The sequence below is a fragment of the Camelus ferus genome, chromosome 5 (genome assembly GCF_009834535.1).
Source record: "Camelus ferus isolate YT-003-E chromosome 5, BCGSAC_Cfer_1.0, whole genome shotgun sequence".
Classification (NCBI taxonomy): domain Eukaryota; kingdom Metazoa; phylum Chordata; class Mammalia; order Artiodactyla; family Camelidae; genus Camelus; species Camelus ferus.
This window is the reverse complement of record NC_045700.1, coordinates 90,973,775-90,996,751: the sequence shown is the minus strand read 5'-3', so window position 1 is coordinate 90,996,751 and position 22,977 is coordinate 90,973,775. Positions and strand designations below refer to the sequence as shown.

The 22,977-nt window shown below is 57.5% G+C and overlaps 2 protein-coding genes across 3 annotated transcripts; one reads left to right on the top strand and one right to left on the bottom strand.

The window, feature by feature from the left end:
* The first annotated feature begins 1,232 nt into the window (after positions 1 to 1,232).
* ECEL1 (endothelin converting enzyme like 1) lies at positions 1,233 to 17,610 on the top strand. Of its 2 annotated transcripts, none has more exons than XM_032480500.1 (18): positions 1,233 to 1,684; positions 2,649 to 3,535; positions 4,160 to 4,228; positions 4,334 to 4,444; positions 4,522 to 4,614; positions 4,807 to 4,931; positions 5,529 to 5,751; positions 6,230 to 6,328; positions 6,574 to 6,648; positions 6,858 to 6,961; positions 7,220 to 7,278; positions 7,355 to 7,406; positions 7,945 to 8,012; positions 8,198 to 8,322; positions 8,636 to 8,701; positions 9,064 to 9,159; positions 9,363 to 9,439; positions 16,011 to 17,610. In XM_032480500.1, exons 2-18 carry the CDS (start codon positions 2,750 to 2,752, stop codon positions 16,189 to 16,191), a joined length of 2,409 nt encoding a protein of 802 aa, XP_032336391.1. In that variant the 5' UTR covers positions 1,233 to 1,684; positions 2,649 to 2,749; the 3' UTR covers positions 16,192 to 17,610. The 2 variants fall into 2 exon arrangements, with proteins under 2 accessions (XP_032336391.1, XP_032336392.1); XM_032480501.1 differs by lacking the exon at positions 16,011 to 17,610 and adding an exon at positions 9,570 to 9,991 and having other exon boundaries at positions 1,240 to 1,684.
* Positions 17,611 to 18,879: 1,269 nt separating this feature from the next.
* LOC102523874 (intestinal-type alkaline phosphatase) lies at positions 18,880 to 22,743 on the bottom strand. The gene is made up of 11 exons (XM_032480502.1): positions 22,609 to 22,743; positions 22,392 to 22,508; positions 22,164 to 22,279; positions 21,791 to 21,965; positions 21,540 to 21,712; positions 21,156 to 21,290; positions 20,996 to 21,068; positions 20,764 to 20,898; positions 20,483 to 20,674; positions 20,162 to 20,278; positions 18,880 to 20,051 (listed from the first exon to the last, which is right to left on the bottom strand). Exons 1-11 carry the CDS (start codon positions 22,676 to 22,678, stop codon positions 19,720 to 19,722), a joined length of 1,635 nt encoding a protein of 544 aa, XP_032336393.1. The 5' UTR covers positions 22,679 to 22,743; the 3' UTR covers positions 18,880 to 19,719.
* Positions 22,744 to 22,977: the final 234 nt, after the last annotated feature.

Here is a 22,977-nt window from a genome sequence, read left to right as displayed (position 1 = left end):
TGAAAAGACTGGAAAATTATCCTCCTGGAGACAAAACGTTGAGGGAAAAATGCAGATTAAAAGCACAAAGAGCCACTTTGCCACTGCCCTGCCCTCCCCTCCTTTATGGAATCACCACATTTTACATAATCCCACCTCCCATGGGTAGAATTAATTAGACCCATGAAGAACACTTGGGTCAAAGGAGGACCAGTGAGATGGTCAGAGGTGGAGGCAAAGAATATCCAGAAGGTGGCTTAGAGGTGAACAGATGGACACACAAGGGACAGACAGAACTGGGACAGAGGTGGCCACTTCACTCAAGGCCAGGGGCCAATCTCTGGACTAATGAGCAACCTCAGGGAGGGGACAGAGTATCGAGTTGTTTAGTCACTGCCTCATTGTGGTTTTAATCAGATGGGGCTCTATAGCAGTCCTGGGCTGTCTCTAATGTTGTTTAGTTGTTTAGGCCAGTCCTGCAAGCTGAAACCACCACGCCTGGGAGTGCCGCTGCTTTGTGGGGTCCCCTGCTAGGGACACTGGAAGCAGAAGGAAAGGGAGGGCAGGGTGGAGATGGCAGAGACTCCAGAAACAGTATCATTCATCCAAGAAGCCCTGAGTTACCTGTGCCCCACATGGACCAGAAACTGAGTGCAGTGGTGAGTCAGCCAGGGGGAAGTAGGCCCTGTGTCCAGGGAGGGAGGTCCCACATTAAAAAAGGAGGTTGAACCAGGATAAAGGATTGGATGAATAATTCCTAGCCCCCCTACCTGACCTGTCCTCCCACCAGCCCAAATACCAAGGTCCTGAGGCCCAAGACCCAGTTAGAGAGCTGGGGCTGCTGTGCAGAGCAGGTGGACTCCCTCCCTCCCTGGCTCCTGCAGGGTGGGCTCTTTCATTTCTCTCCAGTCGTTTCCTTCCCCAGGGGCTTCCAGAGCAGTGGGGACCCAGGCCAGCCAAGTTTTGGGGGAGGCGCTCAGTCTCAGCCCTGTGGCCCTTTCTTGCAGCAGCCTCTCAGGCTCTTCCTCCATCAGGGGCAGGGTGAACCAAAACCCCTGGCGCCCGCGGAGGGCTGGACATGGGCAGGAGCTAAAAGGGAGGACCAGGAAACCCCCTTATGGACGCCTGCTCTGCTGCAGGCGGTGTGCCAGGAGTTACAGGCACTATTCAAGTGCACCCACAGCCTTTCGGGACTCCTGCCTGGGCGATGCTCCAGTCCTGTGGCTGTAATGGCCCACTAGCCTCCTCATCTTCAGCTTGAGCCCCTTTCCTGAGGGCTGGTAGGCATCCCTGAGTAGGGGCGTTGGATCAGAGGGGACCCCTTTCCGGGAGTACCTGGCGCGCCCTCACTTCTCTCAGGACACGGGTGAACCTGGAATCCTCGAGCCCAAAGCCTGTGTCAGACCCTCGGGAGCGTGTTCCCGCAGCCGCCTTCGCCATCCCCGCCCCCGAGCTGCCACTGAGCTGACAGGTAGCCTGGATGGAGGCAGGAAGAAGGAGGGGGCGCGGGGGGCGGGCAGAGGAGGGTGGAGCCGCCGGCGCGCCCCCTCCCTCGGGGCCGGCGGGCTGCGCAGCTCCGGGAGGCGGCAGAGAAGGATACGGGCGCACGGAGAGAGCGGCTGCCTGCCCCGCTCCGCCCCGGCTTCGGCCCCGGCTCCCGCTCGATCAGCTCTGTTTCCGCTCGGCCCGGGCGGGCTCCTGCCGGGTAAGTGGCACCCGAGCCCGCTGCCGCTACGGCTACCATTAGCCACCTCCGCCGCCGCCGCCGCCGCCGCCGCGCGGAGCCTCCAGGCTTTGTCTGCGTCTTCGCAGCTCCGGCTTGGGCTGCGGCTGCGACTCCGGGCTGGGCTCTCCCGCTCCGCGGATTGCGCGGCGCAGCACGAGAGGCTCCACGCTCAGAGCCAGCTCGCTCCGCATCGAAGATGAAACTTCGTCCAAGTTTAGGTTCTAGAGAGAACCTGTTGAAGCCGGGAGTGGCCGGGGGTCAGAATGGGGGACGGAACCGGTTCCGGATTCTTTAAGGCCGTCTGGGTTTCTTCCTGATCTTGGGCTGGACGGCGCGCCGGGCCGGGCCGCATGGGAAAGGGGCTGCTGGCGTTCTGGCCATTGAATAGAGAAGAAGGGGCTGGGGGTGGCTCTGCGGATACCCGCGAGAACAAAGTTGGATTCTTTAGCTGCTTTCTCTGGCGTCTAGTGCCAGTGCGGAAAGCTGAAGGCGGATTCAAGGTTGGCATAGACGCCCTGCTGACCACACCTCTTTTCCCCAGCCTCCGCTTTTCCCTTTCCCCTGGCCTTGGCTGAAGCAGGTCGTGGACAAGAAATGCAAAGAGAAGGGAAACAGCCTTTCATTGAAGGCCTACTACGTGCCAGGCCCCTTGACCGGTGCTCCCCACCCTTTTTTATTTCAGGGGCCTCCCAAACCTGCGGTGAACATATGTGTGCGGGGAGAGGGGACGCCACTGTGCGTGCAGAAGGCGGCGGCCAGTCTGAGGCTTCCCTTTCTCTTATTCTCTGAGTGGTGAAAGGGGGCCAGGCTCCAGGCCATCTCGCTATTAGGGACTCGGGGTGGCCTCCAGCCTTTGGACCTAAGCCTGTGCCCTTCCTCATCGTGCTCGTGGGCCCCCTTGGGCCCCAGAATCTCTCTGAGCCTGTGTCTTCCTTTCCTGCAGCTGCGGCCTGGGGGCCATGCAGAGGCCGGCTAGGAGCCGGGAGGCCAGGAGCATTCTGTAGTGGAGATCGCCAAAGGTTGTGTAAGGGTGCCAGCGGCGCCATGGAGGCCCCGTATTCGATGACAGCGCACTACGACGAGTTCCAGGAGGTCAAGTACGTGAGCCGATGCGGTGCGGGAGGGGCGCGTGGGACCTCGCTGCCCCCCGGCTTCCCGCTGGGTGCTGGGCGCAGCTCCACGGGGGCCCGGGCCGGGCTGCCCCGGTGGAACCGACGCGAAGTGTGCCTGCTGTCGGGGCTGGTGTTCGCCGCGGGCCTCTGTGCCATTCTGGCTGCCATGCTGGCGCTCAAGTACCTGGGCCCGGGAGCAGGGGGAAGCGCCGCCTGCTCCGAGGGCTGTCCGGAGCGCAAGGCCTTCGCGCGCGCCGCCCGCTTCTTGGCTGCCAACCTGGACGCCAGCATAGACCCGTGCCAGGACTTCTACTCTTTCGCATGCGGCGGCTGGCTGCGGCGCCACGCCATCCCGGACGACAAGCTCACCTACGGCACCATTGCAGCCATCGGCGAGCAGAACGAGGAGCGCCTGCGGCGCCTCCTGGCGCGGCCAGGGGGTGGGCCTGGTGGCATGGCCCAGCGCAAGGTGCGCGCCTTCTTCCGCTCCTGCCTCGACATGCGAGAGATCGAGCGGCTGGGTCCGCGGCCCATGCTGGAGGTCATCGAAGACTGCGGGGGCTGGGACCTAGGTGGCATAGCAGAACGCCCAGGGGCGGCGGCGCGCTGGGACCTCAACCGGCTGCTGTACAAGGCTCAGGGCGTGTACAGCGCCGCCGCGCTCTTCTCGCTCACGGTCAGCCTGGACGACAGGAACTCCTCGCGCTACGTCATTCGCGTGAGTGCGCCCCCCCAACCCCGCCCCCAGGCACCCCGCCAGCGGGCAGGTACCAGGGGCGCCTAGGCCTTGCACGCATGCCATGCGCGTCCTGTGTGCCCAGGAGACCAGTGCAGAAGGGGAGGGGAGAGGAGTGGAGGGAAACGCGCACCGGCAGAGCGCGGGAGGAGGGCACAAGTAATTTCCCTCCAGTAATTGCGATGTTTAGCGGAGCCACGGGAGCCGCAATTTCCCAGCCCTCTGGCAGGCTGTGAGAGCATGGAGGGAGGGGTGTACTGATGAGCTGTGGTGACAGGCCTGCAGGGCTGGGGCGGGCTGGAATGCCTGGGGGGCGTGTGGGAGGTGCCAACTGTCAGTATGGCTCTGCTCCTCACAGGTGGGGAAAGTGAAGGATTACAAGAGGAAAGATTGCGGAGTGCCCCCCAACTCAGTCTCCAAACTAGACTGGTCAGGGGTTGCACTTAGACCAGTTTCTTTGGATTGAGGGAGGGGCTATTGTTTTTGTGCTCCTGGGGCTCGTGACAGTGGATATCTGGCATGTCCTCTGTGTGGGCATTGGATGGGAATTCAGTCTGTTTGCAGAAACTGGGAGTGCTGACCCCTGACCCCCATCTTTCTCTCCAGATTGACCAGGATGGGCTCACTCTGCCAGAGAGGACCTTGTACTTAGCTCAGGATGAGGAGAGCGAGAAGGTGTGGGAGCATGGGATGGGGTTGAGGGAAGGCCTGGGGCTCCAGGAGGCATAGACCAGGGCCTGAAACTGGTCCCCACCCTTGGTATGCCCACTCCTGGTGCAGATCCTGGCAGCCTACCGGGTGTTCATGGAGCGCCTGCTCAGCCTATTGGGTGCCGAGGCTGTGGAGCAGAAGGCCCAGGAGATCCTGCAGCTGGAGCAGCGGCTGGCCAATGTGAGCAGGGAGACTGCTGTGGACTGGGGGCGGGAAGCCTTGGGCAGGGCTGGATCAACTTTGACCTCCATTCCCAGATCACAGTGTCAGAGTATGATGACCTCCGGCGAGATGTTAGCTCCACGTACAATAAGGTGACACTGGGGCAGCTGCAGAAGATCACCCCCCACGTGAGTGTGGCCCAGCCCTGGTAGGGGAGGTGCTGATCTTGGAACTCCTGGGTCATCCCCTTCCCAGGGACAAGCAAGGTCTACCATGGCCGTGGACTCTGGTGTCCTCTTGTTGCCTCTCCACGGCCCACTCCTTATCTTCTGTGGTCCCTGCCACACCCAGGCCCACTGTCCCCATCCATGGCCCCACAGCTGCAGTGGAAGTGGCTGCTGGACCAGATCTTCCAGGAGGACTTCTCAGAGAATGAGGAGGTGGTACTGCTGGCTACGGACTATATGCAGCAGGTGTCCCAGCTCATCCGCTCCACGCCCCACAGGTACAGCTGTCAATCACCCACCTGCTACTCACCTGCCCCCAGGCCCCTCCCTGCACCCCAGACCTATCTGCTTGGTGAGCTTTGAGTTCCCATTTCCACCTCTGTCCAGTAGCCACACTGGTGAGGCAATCGAGGAGCAATGGAATAGGAGTCCAGATCCCTAGGTTCAGACCTGGCTGTCCTGCCTACTCTGTGGGACCCTGGCTGCAGTTTCCTCATCTGGGGTTGGTGAAGCTTGAGTGAGTTTAATATCAGAAAGGAAATTGTGGCCACAGCTCTGTTCCCCTAGGGCCACTTTGAGGAAGGAGCAGAAGCCTCTCAAGGCCAGCTCTGAGTCAAGCAGTCACCCCAAGCACCCACTCTCCCACCCCATGGCAAGTCAGAAAACAGTGCTGTCCCCTGCCCCATCTGCTTGAGAGCCTGAAGTATGTCCGGTCATGTGTGGCCCAGCCCTCCTCCCTGACTGGGGCTGGGAGTGCCTGGAATGATGCTCAGTCTGTGTAGGTGCTCTGTCCAACCCCAGCCTGGGGGGTGTGAGGTGGGGCACCCATGCACAGGAGCCTGTTAGGACACCCAGCTGCTTCACCTGGCCCTCAGGATCCTGCACAACTATCTGGTGTGGCGCGTGGTTGTGGTCCTGAGTGAGCACCTGTCACCGCCATTCCGAGAGGCACTGCACGAGCTGGCACGTGAGATGGAGGGCAGTGACAAGCCACAGGAGCTGGCACGTGTCTGCCTGGGCCAGGCCAACCGTCACTTTGGCATGGCGCTTGGCGCCCTCTTTGTCCATGAGCACTTCTCAGCTGCCAGCAAGGCCAAGGTCAGGCTGCCCTGGCCTTGGGGGTGGGGTACAGGTACTGAGGGCATGAAGTTCTTACATGGCTTGGTCCAAACATGGGGTGTCGGGGGGGGGGGGCCCTGCACTATCCCCCTGCAGCTCGGGGCACTGAGCCCAGCTGAGGGCTCAGCCCTCTCTGAGCCTCCAGGACTCTCTTCACCAGGCTTCTTCTTCCAGGCAGGCTACTTGGTCTGTCAGCCACTGGAGGCCCTCCCCACCAAGCTCCTGCCCACCCTTCTCTCCCATGCCCAGTAGGCATGGCTGTAGGAGTGTACGTGATGGTTGCAGGAGCAGTTTGCCCCCTTCCAGACTGTGACATCTCCTCTTGGTGCTGAGCACCAAGTCCTGGGCTTAGGAAGTGGTGCTGAATGTTAGGGGGTATCCCCTTGTGCCAGGTGCTGGGAGCTCAGGGTTAAGGCCCCCTGGGTTGACCTTTGATCCCTGACCCTTGACCTTGCAGGTACAGCAGCTAGTAGAAGATATCAAGTATATCTTGGGCCAGCGCTTGGAGGAGCTGGACTGGATGGATGCTGAGACCAAGGCGGCTGCTCGGGCCAAGGTGCAGTGACACCTTGTTCCCATTTGTTGGTTCCCATTTGTTGGCTCCACATATTGAATGCCTACTTTGTGCGAAGTGCTGGAATAACAAAAGAGACAAAGATGTCTCTTGTGGAGTTGGCATCACCTGGCCTGCTCTCCTCCCTCCTTGAGCCTCACCCCTAGGCTGGCCATGGAGCTTTCTCTTTTAGGGGCTGGGGAGCTATCTTCTGAGGCCTTGGCCTACTCATACCTTCTTGCCTGCAGCTCCAGTACATGATGGTGATGGTGGGCTACCCAGACTTCCTGCTCAAACCCGAGGCCGTGGACAAGGAGTATGAGGTGGGCCTGCCCTCTGACCCTGCCCTGCCCCACCTGACCTGTCCAGCTTCTCCAGGCCCATGGCCAAGACCCCCATGGAGACCAGCCACCACCACAGAGAAGGAGCCACAGCCCCTCAGCCACCAGACCCTGGGAGGGCATGGAGTCTTCTTGGTGCTGGTCTGGCCCTGCCCCGGCCTGCCACTGAGTGCTGCCCATCCCCTGTGCAGTTTGAGGTCCACGAGAAGACCTACTTCAAGAACATCTTGAACAGCATCCGCTTCAGCATCCAGCTTTCAGTCAAGAAGATCCGGCAGGAGGTGGACAAGTCCACGTGTGTGCCTGGCCTGGAGCTGGGGGGCCAGGGGGTGCCATGGGGAGAGGGCTCTTTACCAATGCCAGGAGGTTTGTGAGGCAAAGTGCCTCACAGATATGTAGTGTGGGGAGGACCGTGTCTGCACAGGTTGTGGATGGAGGATCAGCCTGTAGGCTGGGACACCAAGGCAGCCTTTAAGGAGGAGCAGGCTAGGAAGTAGGGGTGGTGGGGGAGGGAGTGTGGAGTCCCCCAGCTGACCCCTGCCTTGTTTCACAGCTGGCTCCTGCCCCCTCAGGCACTCAATGCTTACTATCTACCCAACAAGAACCAGATGGGTAAGAGGGTGTGTCCCGACAGAGGGTAGGGCCTGGAGGTGGGGCAGGACTCCCGCTAACCATGCCTTCCCTGTAGTCTTCCCCGCTGGCATCCTGCAGCCCACACTGTACGACCCTGACTTTCCGCAGTGAGTATGAAACCTGGTGTGAATCAGAGCCATGGCTGTGGCCTTGTGTGCAGGGTGGGTGGGGACTGCTCAATCCGCCCCAAGTCTGGGCTGAACACAGGAGTCATGACAGCTGCAATCCTGGGTCCCCATGGTCCCACTTCATCCTTGGTTATATAGAAAAATGTGTAGGTTTTTTTTTTTCATTCTTTTAAATGTCCTGAGTCTTCCTTACCTGGTTTGAGGCTTCTTTGGGTGTTTCAAAAGTGGAACAATCCTAGTGATGAGGAAAAGGCCAAATCCCACATAAGGTGCCTCAGTTTCCCTCCTGTTTCCCTCCAACCCTGCCTCCTCCCCGCAGCCCAGCTCTGTTAGATGTTATTTCCTAAAAGACAGCTGCACAGGTCATTGGCCCCTTATACATATCCCACGAGGAAGCTGAGGCACAAGTGTCCTGGGACCGTGCAGACACTGCCTCCCTGGGCTACCTTGTGGCCGTAGCCTGGGGCTCTCAGAGGGCGGGTGAAGCTGGGGCCTGACGCTGCTGCCACGGGCCCAGGTCTCTGAACTACGGGGGCATCGGCACCATCATCGGGCATGAGCTGACCCATGGCTACGATGACTGGGGTGAGGCCTGCGGGCGGCCTGAGGGGTGGTGGAGGATCTGCACTGGGGAGCGGGGTGGTGAGGGCTGACTGAGGCCCTGTGGCTTCCCTGTGCCAGTTGGCTGGTGGTTGGATGGGGAGGGATTTGGTGCCCAGCCAGGCTCTGGGGTGAAGGCCAGTCTCAGCCCACCCTACTCGTGCCCACAGGGGGCCAGTATGACCGCTCAGGCAACCTGCTGCACTGGTGGACGGAGGCCTCCTACAGTCGCTTCCTGCGCAAGGCCGAGTGCATTGTCCACCTCTATGACAACTTCACTGTCTACAACCAGCGGGTGAGACCCCCCTCCCTGCCTCTTGGGTAACTCAGGCCTTGTCAGGACGGACTAGGAGAACACACATCCCCATGCACTCTCGTATGCCTCAACAAACTCCAGGTCCCTGCACAGCCGCCAGGGCACATGGATGAGTTCACACAGCCACCTGGAGCAGCGCTCTTGGGAAGACAGAAGGGGCACAAAGTGGGGGAAACCCCACCCCAATCTCCTGGGGAAGGGAGGGAGGAGCAGGGGAAGGGGCCCAGAGAGGCAAGACCTGAGGGAGGCCAGAGGGCCCTGGGCAGCCTCTATCTTCTTCCCTTCTTGACAGGTGAATGGGAAGCACACACTTGGAGAGAACATTGCGGACATGGGCGGCCTCAAGCTTGCCTACTATGTGAGCCGCCCCTGCCTGGCCCTCCGTTCCCCACGGGGAGCAGTGGGGGCCAATAAGAACTGAGCTAGAGACCTAGTGGCCCATCCTTCCCTCTCCTGCTGAGTTCTGGTCTTAGGGGGAGATGCTGTGCTGGGCCCAGCGTCCAAAGGAAGAGGGATTCCTTGGCCCCCGCCTTTGGGGAGAGCAGGGGAGTCTGTCTGGAGAGGGTGGCACCTGCCGGGGGTTAACCTTCTGGGGAGGGAAGAAGGCAGGGAACCCGGGGCTCAGCATGGTGGGTGATGTGCGGAGCGGGGCCGGTGAGGGGCTGACTGGGCGGAGGGTGTCAGGTGGCCCGTCGTGGGCTCCATGCTTTGCACCCCCAGGCCTATCAGAAGTGGGTGCGTGAGCACGGCCCTGAGCACCCATTGCACCGGCTCAAGTACACACACAACCAGCTCTTCTTCATCGCCTTTGCCCAGGTGCAGCAGATGGGGGCTATTGGAGGGGCAAGGGACACAGCTTCCTGCCAGTCTCCCATCAGCCGCCCCTCAGAGGCCATGGCCCAGTGGGTTCTGATGGGGGATTAAGTCCTAGTGTGTGGAGAGGGTGGTTTGCAGGGCTTGGTCAGTGGATGCGTGGCCTTATCTCCCTGCTCCTCCCCTCCACTCCTTTCGGGGCCCAGAACTGGTGCATCAAGCGGCGGTCGCAGTCCATCTACCTGCAGGTCCTGACGGACAAGCACGCGCCGGAGCACTACAGGTACGCCCACCTGCCTGTGGGCCTCATCCCCTCCTTGGGTCTAGGGTGAGAGCAGCTGGGAGTGGGAAGGGACAGGTGGGGTGTGGTTGTCGCTGGGACCCACACTTTGTGGGTCTCTCCCCTACCCCAGGGTGCTGGGCAGTGTGTCCCAATTCGAGGAGTTCGGCCGGGCCTTCCATTGCCCCAAGGACTCACCCATGAACCCTGCCCACAAGTGTTCTGTGTGGTGAGCCTGGCCACCCACCCGCACGCCCCTCCTGCCTTGCACGAACCGCCTCCCGCCGGCTGCCGGGACAGGCATGGACCCGGCTCTGGCCCACTTGGGGCACCACCCTCCTTCTCAGCACCCCTGGGACCCGCACCCCCTGCTGTCCCTTACTTCAGGAGAGACCAGAGCAGGGATGAGGTTGGGCTCCGGGAGGGCATGGGAGAGTTACTAAGGTCCCCAGACTGGGCCCTAGGGAGACAGACCCCCGGCCAGGCTGGATTGTACAGGTCCCACATCTGCTGTGTCTTGCTGCTAAGTCTGGTCAATAAAGCTGCTCTACTGTTGCCTTGGCCTCTTCGGGGCCCCCAGAGCAGGTGGGGCTGGGTGCACTTCCCGGGGGGAGGCTCAGGCCCTCAGCACAAAAGGACCCTAGAGAAGACCGTCTTGCCTCCTTCTGGTGGTCTTGGCCGGGTCACCTCTGCCCAGCTTTCCCAGCTTTTCTGTCTTTCCCACCTATCAGCCATTCCACACTCCCCTAAATCCTGTCAAGGTTCCTACATGGTTCTGAGGGTAACCCCAGGCCAGCCCCGTGGGGGCCAGAACACCGAGTCTAGTGACCTACACCCCAGCATGACAATGGGACTTCTCCTGAATGTCCAGAGGTGCTCCCATCACCCCTGCAGGACTTTCTGCAGTGTCCCCTAGACAGTCATCAAGCCCAGGCCAGGTCTTGGGCTCAGCTTCACAGAGAAGTGGGACTGGTGACATGTGACATTGAGGCATCCCCCCAGCCTAGAGCAGCGGCTCTTGGGAAGACAGAAGGAAAGGAGTGGTCAGGAGCCCAGTGGGGCTCCAGGCATGGCCCATGATGAGTGGGGAGGGAGAAGTTTGTCTCTGTCTTGGTTGGGAGGGCAGGGTGAGGCAGGAGCCCCACTGGGAGACCTCCAGGCATCTGCAGTGCTGGGGGAACAGTGGGCCACCCCTGCTTCCTCCTCGGGTCTATTTCTCTTATTTCAGGGGTGGCCTGGAGAAGTTAGCCACTCCTTGAGCACTGCCGGGTGTGGCCCAGTCCCCATCTCTCACCACATCGGTGAGCCTCTTGCCAGCCCAGCTCCTGTCATTATGCTCAGAGAATGTTTGTCCACCTCTCTTGTGGTTTGTCCACCACATCTTGAGTGATGTCTAAAAAGTCTGTTATTGGCGCCCCAGGGGCACCAACCTTGCGGAGTGGGAGGCAGAAAGTACACCTGCCACACCAGTAGAGCCACAGTGTGGGGTGGGGCTCCACAGAGAGGAGGCAGGAATAAGGGCCCCACAGAGCAAGAGTGGCTGAGCTTTTTCTCAGGAAAGACTGCAGAGACTACACTAATGTGTCCAGGGCACAGACCCCTGCTCAGAGATGCCTGTCAAGGGCGGAGATGGGGCCCTCGGTTCCGGGCCCTGAAGAGGTGCTGTGTTTATGGACCTTTCTTGGTTTCCCCTTGAAGCCCCTTCCCCCTGGGCTTGGTACATACATACCATGTCCCTCTTGGAGCTGGGGAAGGACAGTCCAGCTCCCTGCCTCAACCTGCCACCCATCTTCTGGTCTGGGACCTTCTGCATTCCACGCCCCACAGATCCCTCTGGCCTGGGATCCTGGCTAGATTCGTAATCCTCAGGCCCAGCCCTCTTGCCTCGACTCTGGCTCTCTGAGTTCACCAGCTCCACCTAAGACTGATCCATTCTCTCTCCCTGCCAGCTTAGGGGAGGTCTTGGGGATGGAGGGCGCTGTTGGGTGAGACTCCAAGGGGAAGTGCAGCAAAGCCCAGGTACTCCTAGAGCCAACCTCCTCTCCCTTCCGTCTGTGCCCAGCTAACGGGCCACTGGAGAGTGGGCACGTTGGGGAAGGTGGGTCCCTGGGAGAGGAAATGGACTTCCTGGCCTCGAGGCTCATCCAGAGCTGGAAGCTGGGAAGCCTGAGGGCCTCAGCTGCTGGCCAGGGGCCTGATGTGCAGCATGTGTCCCGGTGGTGATGTCACTGCTACCCGGGGTAGCAGGGCTCCTCGAACATTTGGGGAGGACTGAGGGATACCTGTGGTTCAGAGGGAGTGCAGCCAAGGGCATCCCAAGGACAGAGTCCTGGCCCTTAGGGCCCACAAAGTTCAAACAGCCACAGAACCCAGAGCCACAGGGTGACCAGAATGGCATGGTTGTGATACATTCGACACCCACTGTTTCCAGAACGGCTTTTCCAGACAGACACTGAGAGCATCCTCAATGCAACCCAGCGAGGTGGATAGAGGACAGAGACAGCCTCTTTTACAGATGGGGAAACTGAGGGGGTAGTGAGCCCTGCGCAAGGTCACAGGGCTCATGTCAGATGATGGGTGAGTCTTCGTTGCTGGGCTCTCACAAACTCCTGTTTTCCATACTACGCTCAGCATCCACTCTCAATGGGTTCTGTTAGGAAAGTGTGCACGAACTGTGGACGCTGGCCATTTCCTTGTCTGCCAGGCCCTGTACATGCAAGTGCACCGAGGATTAGTGACTGACGCTGCCAGGGGGAGGAGTTGACCCAGCTGAGCTCAGCTGCTCACTTGACCTCAGTTTCCCTTGTGTTGGGTAACGGTCCATGAGCCCAGTGGTGAAGGCTGTTCCAGTGGTTCTAGAAGCAGCCACAGGCAGGTTGTTGTAGGGCTGGCTCCATCCGTCCCCAGGCGGCTCACCCACGCAGCAGGCATCCTCTGAGCACAGCTCATCGGGATGACAGAAAGCAATCCTCCACTAAGCATTCAACTGCAGGGAAATAAAGGAGCTCGGGGATGGTTTACAATTGTGATCAAGCTTCTAGGCGTCCACCTGTGTGCCCATGTTCACAGGGCCTCACAGTTCTGACATCCACAGTTTTGAGACCGAGCCTTGAGCCCAGGGGTCACTGCTTGGTGACCTTGGCAAGTGACTCACCCTCTCACCCTCTCCAGGCCCCTGGAGCATCACTGGGAGACCCAGGGTTGTGTGTGAGGGGTGGGCCTGTCTGCTGTGATTGGATGCGATCCCTCCCCCTCCCAGGACTGCACAGCTGCTTCCTCAGCAGTGAGGGCCCCTCTCCAAGTCCTCAGGGCCAAGGATGCTGGGGTGGCCTCAGCCCAGGGGCCCTGTGGGTGCTCACTCTGTACAGAGTCATGGAGAGGTCGAAGCCAGCTGGAGAGGTGGGCTTCTGCCAAGCTTCCCTGCCTGGCGTCCCAGAGCAGGTGTGGATGTCGGCAGCCCTGAGATTTCTGGGGTAACCAGGAAGGGGCCAGGGTGTCTGGTGCCACCAAGCAACCCTGACTCCTAAGTCTTTCTAACCAATTCAGTGGAGGCCAGGTTCAAGTTTCTACCACCTAAGCGGTTGCTTCTGTGCCAACCCTGATGTCTCGTGCCCTGAGGGCCCCAAGTGCCCCAGCTTGTGAGGAGCCCTAGATGCCATATCTGTAAATGGCTTGAGCCCCAGTCCTGATGTGTTGGGAAGCCCCAGGGCCTTCTTTGCAAATGCCCCTGGGGTGGGTACTCAAGAGGCCTGGATTCCTCCTCATGCCCCTAGCGAAGGCTGGCCCTTTCCCATCCCCATCCCCCCATGCTGGGCAGCACCCCAATTCCTTCCCTCCCCAGGGACCAGGTGGAGTCACAGACTGTACTGAAGGCCTGGGGAGCTGAGGCGCCCCTTTCACTGCCTCCTTCTCTCTTTTTTCCCTTTCTGGGTGCCTCACCCCTCCCCTAAATTGGCTTGAGAAACCCACTTTCTCTTCACTTAATAAAAAGAGCAATTTCCCCTCTCCCGGCCAGCCCCAGGCCTGTCCAGAGGCTGAACACTGGACCCCGAGGCTGCCCCTGGGGCCACCTTGCAGCAGGACAGGACAGGGCAGCCGGCAGGGTGAGATCCAGCAGCCCCTCCCACACCCCACAGCCTGTGTAGGAGATTGGACTCGAATTTGGAGGGCACATCACTGAACAGGATCTGGGCAATGCCCGAGTCTGAGCAGAGCAGCTGTCTGCAGCAGCAGCAGCAGGGTCACCAACCTCACCGGGAAAATCACCAGAGGCGGGGACTTCCTGGTCCCAAGGTCCCCTCCCTTTGGGGAAAGTTGGTTACACCCTGGCATGGACTTCCCTGCAGAGCCTCACATGAACTGGCCTCCACTCCTGTGTCCTGGTGGGGTCCCTGCTTTGTGTGGTCCGAGAGGATCCCAGGCTCCTGTCCCTGCAGACAGTATCCCCTCCAGCCCAACACCAGCCTATTTTGAAATGCAGTTCAGGTGACATGGGTTGTGGCTCATTTGGAGGCCTCCTTCTCATTGGCTTGGCTGGGGGGTTCTCAGCCCTCACTCATTTACAGCCCACCTTTGAGGCCTGCATCCACAGGTTCCACTGGCCATGGTCCCGGCACCGGTAGGGGGAGGTCCTTCATTTTGCCCTTGTTACCAGCTCAGTTCGCCTTTCCGCTGTGTGGTCTGCTGTCCAGGACATAAGCCAGCCTCCTCCCTGCCCACGGGTGCCTCCTCCTCCTGCCCTCCTTGCCTCCCCACAGAGGGAGGGACCCACTGCAGGGGACTTCGGGGACACCTGTTCATCCCTCAGGACCAGTCCTTTGAGTGACCCCTGTGGGCTGGGCAGCTGTCCAGTATGAGCTCATAGGTCAGAGGGGAATGAGGAGGCACCTGGCTCCCCAGACCTCAGCTGAGCCCAGATCTGGGAGCCCCTGGCAGCGGCTCAGCCTGATTCATTGGGCAGCAGGCAGCTCAGGTCCCCAGGCCGCTGTCACATGGTGCTGTTAAGCAACATCTCCTTCTCTATATGTTGCATAAAAAATTAAAAAAAAAACCTCTCTTACCTTCCTACAGGACCAACCCGTTGCAGGGCTGCTGACTGAGGTCTGTGTGGAGAGGTCTGAAGGCAGTTATTTCCCTCCCACCTGAGGACCCAGGAAGGGCTGAGGAGCAGAGGGGGTGCCATGCTGGCTGATAATGAAGAACTTGCAAATCTGATGAGCTAAGAAAGGGCCAGGACAGGGCACCAGGGCCTGGACGACCCCCTATTAAGGGTGGGTGATGGCTTCACCATTTGGGACAGAGAGGCGGCTATTTCCTCCTTGAGGGGCATCTGGGAGACACAGCACTGGTTCCTGGGTGAGAGCCAAGCTCATTGGCACAGATTGGGCATCCCTGGTGACAAGATCATATCAAGGGGACTCTGGGCTGCGGCCTGGTGGTGTACACAGAGCGAACTCTGAAGCTCTGCTCAGCTGGAGTAAGCAGGCCCTGGGGTCACCTTAGATCAGCAGGTGCAATTTCAAATACCGCGCAGCTTCCTGGAGGCCCCCGCCCAGGAGGCACGGATTAGAGGAGCATCCTCAAAGGGGCAACAGCCTGTCAGGCAGAGGCAGACCAGGTGGGGAGACCTGTTTCTGAAATCTGCGGGGTGGGGGTAGCAGTGTCACCGGTACCAACAGCCGCAAGCTCAGGACAAGGGTCCATCTGGCATCCCTTCTGAGGCGTCCTCAGAGGCAGTGTGTCTGTTTTTACTTGTCATGAAGGATCCTGTGTCTGCCAAGCAGCCATGCTGGGCTTGGTGTAGGGATGGGGCCCAAGGGGCTCCATGAGATGGTGGGGTGGGGGTGGGGGGTCCAGGTCTGCATGGGACTGAACCTGTGGCGCCCCCCAGGGCCCAGTCTGAACACTGCAGGGAGTAAGGCACCCATTGTCCCAGGGAGCTGTCTGGGGCCCAGGCATGTCTGGTCTCCCATCTAGAGCTCAAGGGGTTCATTACAGGGTCAGCAGGCCTTCCAGAGTGCCTACTGTGTGCTGGGCTCTCCCATGCTTTATCTCATTTGCAGCCTTGCCACAACCCGGGGCAATCTGCCCGCTTTCTATTCAACATCTAGCTCCAAGCTGGCGCCTTCCTCCTGATGGAATAAAATGTATGTATTGAGGCAGGACAAGAAAATTTAAGCCTAACGTACTCCCTGCCCCTGTGGGGCCCTCCCTAATGGGCAGTGTGCACCTGTGTTATACATAAAGCAGAGCTTCTCAAAGGTGGGAATGCCTGCTCTGACTTAAAGATAAAGGATTTTTTTCTCCTTGTGACACCAGCAATGAAAGTCCTTATAAGATTAGATTTCTTTCCATTTCCTGCAAGGGGTCATGGTGACCTGTTGCTCTCTTTGTATGTGCTTATCTGGCCTGTGTATCTTTGCTGAACTTTGTCTAAAATGCCAGTGTGTCATTTTAATGTATGACCCTTTATCTCAAAATGTATATGAACAGTCCTCAGAGTTTTCTGAAAGATTTTGTCCCAGGTTATAAATCCTTAAATTGGCATGAATAAAATTCTCTATTTCTTCCTTAGATCACTATTGATTAATTTTTGTCGACGGCCCTGTCAACCGGACACAACCCCCCACGGTTCTCAGGTGTCCCGGGAAAGAGAGAGAGCTGCAGACAAGGCACCAACTCAGCGCCTCCTCCCCAGCTGCTCACTTCCAGTGCACTCAGTGAGACCTTGTAGTTTGGTGTGTCGAGCTAAGTAAATTTATATGATCTAGTTTTAAACAAACGAATCCTCCCCAAAAGTCAGGTGGCTTACAGAATATTCCCACATAGAAACGGCAAATGATACCTGTAACTCACACCAGGGGAACAACCCCAGAAGTGACAGCTCTGACACCTCCTCCCTCCTGACACATACTCCTCATCGCCTGTGGTACAGACCTGATGAGAAGTTAGCCCCAAATGTAGAAAATTAAACAGCACCAAATGTTTGAAACACCCTCACCTCCATGGTCATCGGTGGAGCTTGCTCTGGGCACCTTGAGGTGTTAGTCGAGAACAGCATGAAACCCTCCTGATTGGCAAGGCCTTTACAGACTGAGCTTTCAGAACATGAAGATGAAGCACACCAGTTTCTTCCTGATGATGGTTAAAGTTATGTGCTGTTGCACCCGGTTCTTTTTGATATTTCCCTAAGCCATGATAAATATTTGGAAGACTCTTTTAAAGTTTCTTGCATAATAGCATAAGACAAAAAAAAAATCCAACACCAGGCATGCTTATTCTTTATGCTGTGGTAAAGATGGTAGAAACAATGAGCAGAAAATGATTTGTCAAAAAAAAAAAAAAAAAAAGAAAGAAAGAAAAAACCAAGAAGAAAAAAGAAAAAACAAAACAAAACAGGATCTGTCAACAAACCGGAAATCATTCCTTTGTCAGCAAATACTGTTTCAAGATGTAGAGAAAACACTGCTCTAGACTGAAGAAAAATAGTGTTAGAGCAAATTACCTCGTGTGGGAGGTTTGCTATACTATAGTTGGCTGAAAGTACAGATGTTTCTACACATGTCAGCTTAAGGTATTTGCGGGATTCTGTTCCAATAATGAAATACACAAATCACTTTTTCTGTGTGAGCCACTAAAGGAAAGATATAGTAGGGAAGATATATTTCCAACAGTTAAGGCATTGTTTGAATAAAAGTAACAGTCATGTGGGGAAAAGAGTGTTTAAGTGCAGCCATTGATGGAAAAGCTGCTTGGAAAGGACTTTTTCCCAAGGCTTCCAAATGAGGAAAAAATGCAGAGGCTGCAGAGCTGCAAATGCCACTCGTTCGCCCATCCATGGTCAAACCAATGCAGGAAAGAACTGGAAACCTGGAGAGCACATGAAATGCTGTAGGAGCCTTTAGTGGTGTTGACTTTCGAAAACCAAGATTGTCCCAGTAGAGGAGAAACTTAATGACAGATACAGGGTAATAAGATTGGGGTGACCATGTAACCTTTCCAGATCAACCACACTGAACGACTTATCTTTACAGCAAAGTATTGAAGAGTCAAGAGTCCTCCTGCCTTCCTTCTTCCCACGTTTCTTTCCTTCTTAAAGACCAATGTGCTGATATTTCTTGAGGTGACAAGAGCTCTCAGTCTTAGGCACCCAATAAAAAGCTTGAAAAAATAAACGGCCTTTCCATGCATCTGCCTCCTTCATGTAAATTGCTAAAACTGATGCTTGAGAATGTGTCCATGAAGGACACATGATTTTGTGGTCAACAGTATGTTTGACTGATAAAATCTCTCATGCCTACACTTAAAAAAATTTGTAAACAGAAACTGTTTCTTTAAATTTAGGCATAGTTTACATACCACCAAATTCACCCTTTTAAACTGTACAATTCTGTGGTTTTTAGAATGTTCAATATTGTGCAACCAGGACCAGTAATTCCAGAATAATCTGTTTTTACAATATGCCTTTTTAAATGTTAGAGTTCCCTTGAGTTTTGAACCCGTTTATGAAATATAAACAAGCAGCACCTTCCCTTTGGTTTGTGAGACCAACTAACTCACCACAGGGAAGACAGAAACACACTAGCTGCATTTTAACAAAAACCTTTGTGTAATTGGTGGATGGAGTTACAAAATGAGTAGGATGATTTAGTAAGTCCAGCAGGTGATGCCCTTCTTCCATTCAGCCCCATGGTTTTGTGACAGCCACTGAAACCCAGAGGTGGAATAAACTGCCCTGTGAGCCTGGCCTTCAAATTGATGTTGTACAGTGTTCAATCAAAATTTTAGTAAATAAGGAAGCATACGCACTTATATTAACATTTCTAGTGAAAGCAAAATGCACTTTCCCATCTTTGCAAATATAATTTGTCTTTTTATAAAATTTATTGGGAAACATGGCTCGCTTCACCTTTATATAATTCTCTGAAATGTTCCCTTTGGGTGGGTTAGATCCTCACTAAGTATAGTTACATTAGAGTGGATGCTCCAGAATGTCTTCAGACAGAGGTCAGAAATGTCTGGAGTCAGCACTTCCTCTCTGGTTTCTCAGCTCCACCCTGCCCATCCCCCTAGCACATCAAAAACAGACAGAACAGACTCTTCTCCCCTCAGTAGCCAGCAGGATGTGCTCAGAGTCAGGTCCTGTTAGGTCTCTGCTCAAAGCCTTCCCAGCACACACCACACTCTGGATAAGGTTCAACCTCCTCCCCCATCTGCCCGCAGCCCTCCTCATCCCTCAGGGGCTTTCACCTGCTCCACCTGCCCCAGTCCCCCCAGATCGGATCCAGCTGCTGACCTCCAGCTGCATTTGCTGACGCTGCCTCAGGGCCCTTGCACTGCTGTTCCTTCTGCGTTGCTCAAGCTCTCACTTCCTTGGATCTCTGCTCAGGGTTCTGCTCCTCAGGCAGCCCCTCCCTGACCTCTTGCTCCAAATTATCCCCCACTTTTCCCACAGACACACTCTGTGCCCCCACTCACTAAGGATTTTTCTTTCTAGAACATATCACTACTGGCCTCGCACTGTATAACAGTTTATTTGATGACTGCGTTCTCCCTCCCAGGAAGGCAGCTCCATGGCTGCTCCTTGGATCTGCCAGCCTGGAATGGGCCCTGTGGGGGCCACCTTCACAGTAGCTGAGTGACGTGGAACAACCTCCTCTCCTTCCTGTATCACTGTCCTCTGTCTGTAATGGTACCACTGGGTTCCTAAGAGGGGCAGTAGAGGACTTCGTGCCACATGCCCCCTGGGCATCCTGACCTGAGCAGCCTCCTTGGCCAGCAAGGTGCCTACTGGGGTGGTTCCAGGATGACAGGAAGCCACGCCTCTCCAGATGCCTGCAAGTCCTTGGGTCCCCAAGAAAGGCCTGACTACGGATCTGAGATGGTCTTGCCAAAGCCTCAGGCAGAGCTATGGGAGTCAGGGGAGAGACTGGGTGGTCATAGAACCCTCCTTCCCTGCAGTGCAGGGAGGCTCAGCACAAAATCCCGGGCCCTTGAGGTTGGAGGGGCAGGGAGGACCATTACTGTCACAGAAAGATCACAGCCTCAGCCTTCAGGGCAGACCAGGTCCACAGATGGGGCCACCTGCTTACATTCCTTTATTTCCCAGGGTGGGGGGATTGGTGGTTGGAGAAGTTCTGGCAGAGGCTCCCAGGTGGGTCTCCGGGGGTGGTGGCTGGGATGAGACTCTGGTGTGGCAGTTCCAGTGGGGCCTGAGGCTGGAAGCTTCGCCTAAGAGGAGCAGAAGACCTCGAAGCGCCTGCAGGGTCCAGGTGGGTGGGGCGTCAGTGCAGGGCGGGCAGCAGCAGCAGCAGCAGCAGCGCCCCACCCAGCAGCGCCAGGGAGGGAGGGCAGACGGCCGGCCCCGGGTGCGCGGCGGCGGTGGGGCTGGCGGGCGTCTGCACGGCGGCGGTGGGGCTGGCGGGGGTCGGCAGGCTGCAGTCGGTGTAGGGCTCGATGCAGGCGGCGAAGGCCATGACGTGCGCCACGAAGCTCTGCTCCTGCACGCCGTGCACCAGGTGCGCCTGCGGGCCGCGCGCGAACACCGCCACGTCCTCGCCGCCGTGGGTCTCGCTCGACCGGGGCACAGCCGCCTGCTGCCGGTACGTGGGGTCCCCTGGGCGGAGGGTGCGGGGTCAGGACCGGCGGGGAGGCGGTCTCCACTCCCACAACTTCCAGACACCGTTCTCCCGAGGCAACCCCCCCCCCCCACCCCGCCTCACTCACCGCTCTGGCTGTCATTGACGTCGGGCCGTGTGCCTCCGCTGAGCGCAAAGCCAGGGCCATTGCCATAAAGGATGGACGTGTAGGACTTGCCATCAGAGGCCTTGCTGGGGGCCAGTCCTGCAGGGAGGAGGGGACGCGGTGATCTCACTAACCACAGCGTGTGGAGCTCCTACTGTGTACTGAGCTCATTCACTGGCTTAGTTCTCACCAGACGCCTGCAGGGCAGTTGCTATTACTCCACCTGACAGATGAGAAAAGGGGCTCCGAGCAATTTCTGCTTATAACTTAGGGAATGGCACCTGCCACTATCTCTGGGTTTACCGAAAATGGAGGTTCCACGCAGTGTGTAGCCACCAAAAGAGAAGACGTGAGAGTGGTCAGCAGTGACAAGGATCAGTGTGTCCTTTTCGCTTGTGAGCTGGTTGGCCTTGTCAACGGCAGTGTCAAACATGACGGTATCAGTCAGCGCCATGTAAGCTATGCCTTCGTGGTGACCGTGGTCAATGCGACCTCCTGCAGGAAGGACATGGGGAAGGTGGGTGATGCCAAACCCCCCCTGACTGCCCCTTCCCTCCTCTGCTCAGTAAGGGGCTGCCACTCACCCTCTACGAAGAGGTAGAAGCCAAGGGGGTTCCTGCTCAGCAGGCGCAGGGCTGCCTCTGTCATCTCTGCCAGGGATGGGTCCGTGGCCAAGTTGCGCTGGACTTCATATTTCATGTCTAAAGGCTCAAAGAGGCCTGTGGGAAAGGGGACCCAGTGGTGACCGGTAGTGGGGAGGGTCAGTGGCCCACATGTCTCTGAAGACCTGGGGAGGACAGTGGGAGGGGTCATTACCCATAAGATGTGTTACACTGGGGTCATTGGTTGCCTGCATGAGTGCCGTGCGGTTCCACACATACTGGGCACCCTGGGAGGGGCAGAACCAGGTCTCAGCCCATATTTCTGCACCCTCAACCCTGCCCGCTGCACCCCTGCACCCGTGAGCCCCCATCACCTGGTGCTTGGCCTGCCACTCCTGCACCAGGTTTCGCTTATCCTGCCGGACTCCATTCTGATTGGCATCCTGTGGGTACTCAGGGTCTGGGGTCCCCTCAGGAAACATGTACACTCGGCCTCCACCCAGGATCACCTGGGCACAGAAATTAGGGCAGGTGCGCTTGGGGCCTGGCTAACCCCTTGCTCCCTCCTCAGACAGCCTTTAGCCCCCACCACCAGGTCTATGGGGATGGCCTGTCTCCATCTGTACCTCCTAGAGTCACCTCCACTCCAACCCCGTGGAGACCCTGGCAGGCTCCAGGGCTGTGGGTTGCCTGGGACTGTGGTGGGTGTGAGTCCCTCCCCCTCTGCCCAGCCCCGCCCCTTGCCCGCCCTGTCGCACGTCAATGTCCATGTTGTTGATGAGCTGCGTGGCGATGTCCTGGCAGCCCTGCGTCTTCGCATCAGCAGACAGGTCGGCATCTGAGTACCAGTTGCGGTTCACTGTGTGTGCGTAGGTGCCGGCTGGAGAGGCATGCTGCACCCTCGAGGTGGTTACGATTCCCACGGACTTCCCTGTGGGTGGCAGAGGTCATGATGGGCCCCTGGGGTCTGTGAGCCTACCCCTGCCCGCAAAGCTGGCCCGAAGCCCACCTGCTTTCTTGGCTCGGTTCATCACAGAGGTGACCTCATTGCCACGTGTCGTGTTGCACTGGTCATAGCGGGCAGCTGCACTTACACCAATGGTCTTATAGTTGGCCTTGACCCCGCACAAGTAGGCAGTGGAGGTGCCTGCACTGTCTGGCACCTGTCTGTCCACGTTGTAAGTCTGGGGGCAGAGATGCCTTCAACTCTGCTCTGGGGTAGACACCCAGATCCTGACTTACCCAGGCCCTGGGGCCCATTCCCACTGCCCCTGGGCCCTAACTCAGGCCCCAGCCCTCCTGGGGTCTTCCCTTCTGCCAGGCTCCCTAACCCCACACCCACCCCTCTAGGGTAGAGCTCCCTGAGGTCACCCAGCCCTTACCTTGGACAGAGCCAGGTATGGGAATTGGTCCATGACCAGGGGTGTCTCAGGTCCCAGCTTGCCATTCATCTGCCCCTTCAGGATCCGAGTGGCTGTCACTGTAGGCACTCCCATCCCTAAAGGTACACATGTCAGACCTGAGTCCCCAGAGCTGGCCAGTGTGTACCGGCAACCTTGAGTTCCAGGTTTGTGGGGAGGACAAGGGATGGACAAGCCTAGCACACTCACCATCCCCCAAGAAGATAATGAGATTCTTGGCAGCTGTCTGGATGTGTTGCAGATTCTTAGCAGTGTCCAGGGCCTGGGCTGCCTGGCGGTTCCAGAAAGCTGGATCTTCCTCCTCAGCTGTTCAAGAGAAGAGTGGAGGCCAGGTCAGGCGTGGAGCAGTGGCCTGCGTGTGGCAGTGGGGGGTTTTGTGAGGGGGTACTGGGAGATGCCTCATTACCTGGGATGAAGCTAAGGGAGAGCCGAAGCCTCAGCCCCAGTAGCAGCAGCAGCACCCAGGCCCCCTGCATGTCTGTGCGATGTCAGGGGAAGCAAAGCTGGGACCCTGGGGAGGCCAGAACTTGAGCAAGGCTGGGACAGATTGTATGAGCTGCGGTACAAGCTGTCTGGGTTTAAATCAGGGGAGGACTTTGTTCCTGCTGTAACAGTCCCTCCCAGTGCCCTTGGTGACCACATCCTGCCCTTGCCCCTGCCCTGTGACTTTATTTATTATTTATTTTAATGGAGATACTGAGGATTGAATCCAGTATGTGTCTACAACTGACCTATCCCCCCACCCCGCCATAATTCATGCCTGGTGACCTAAGCC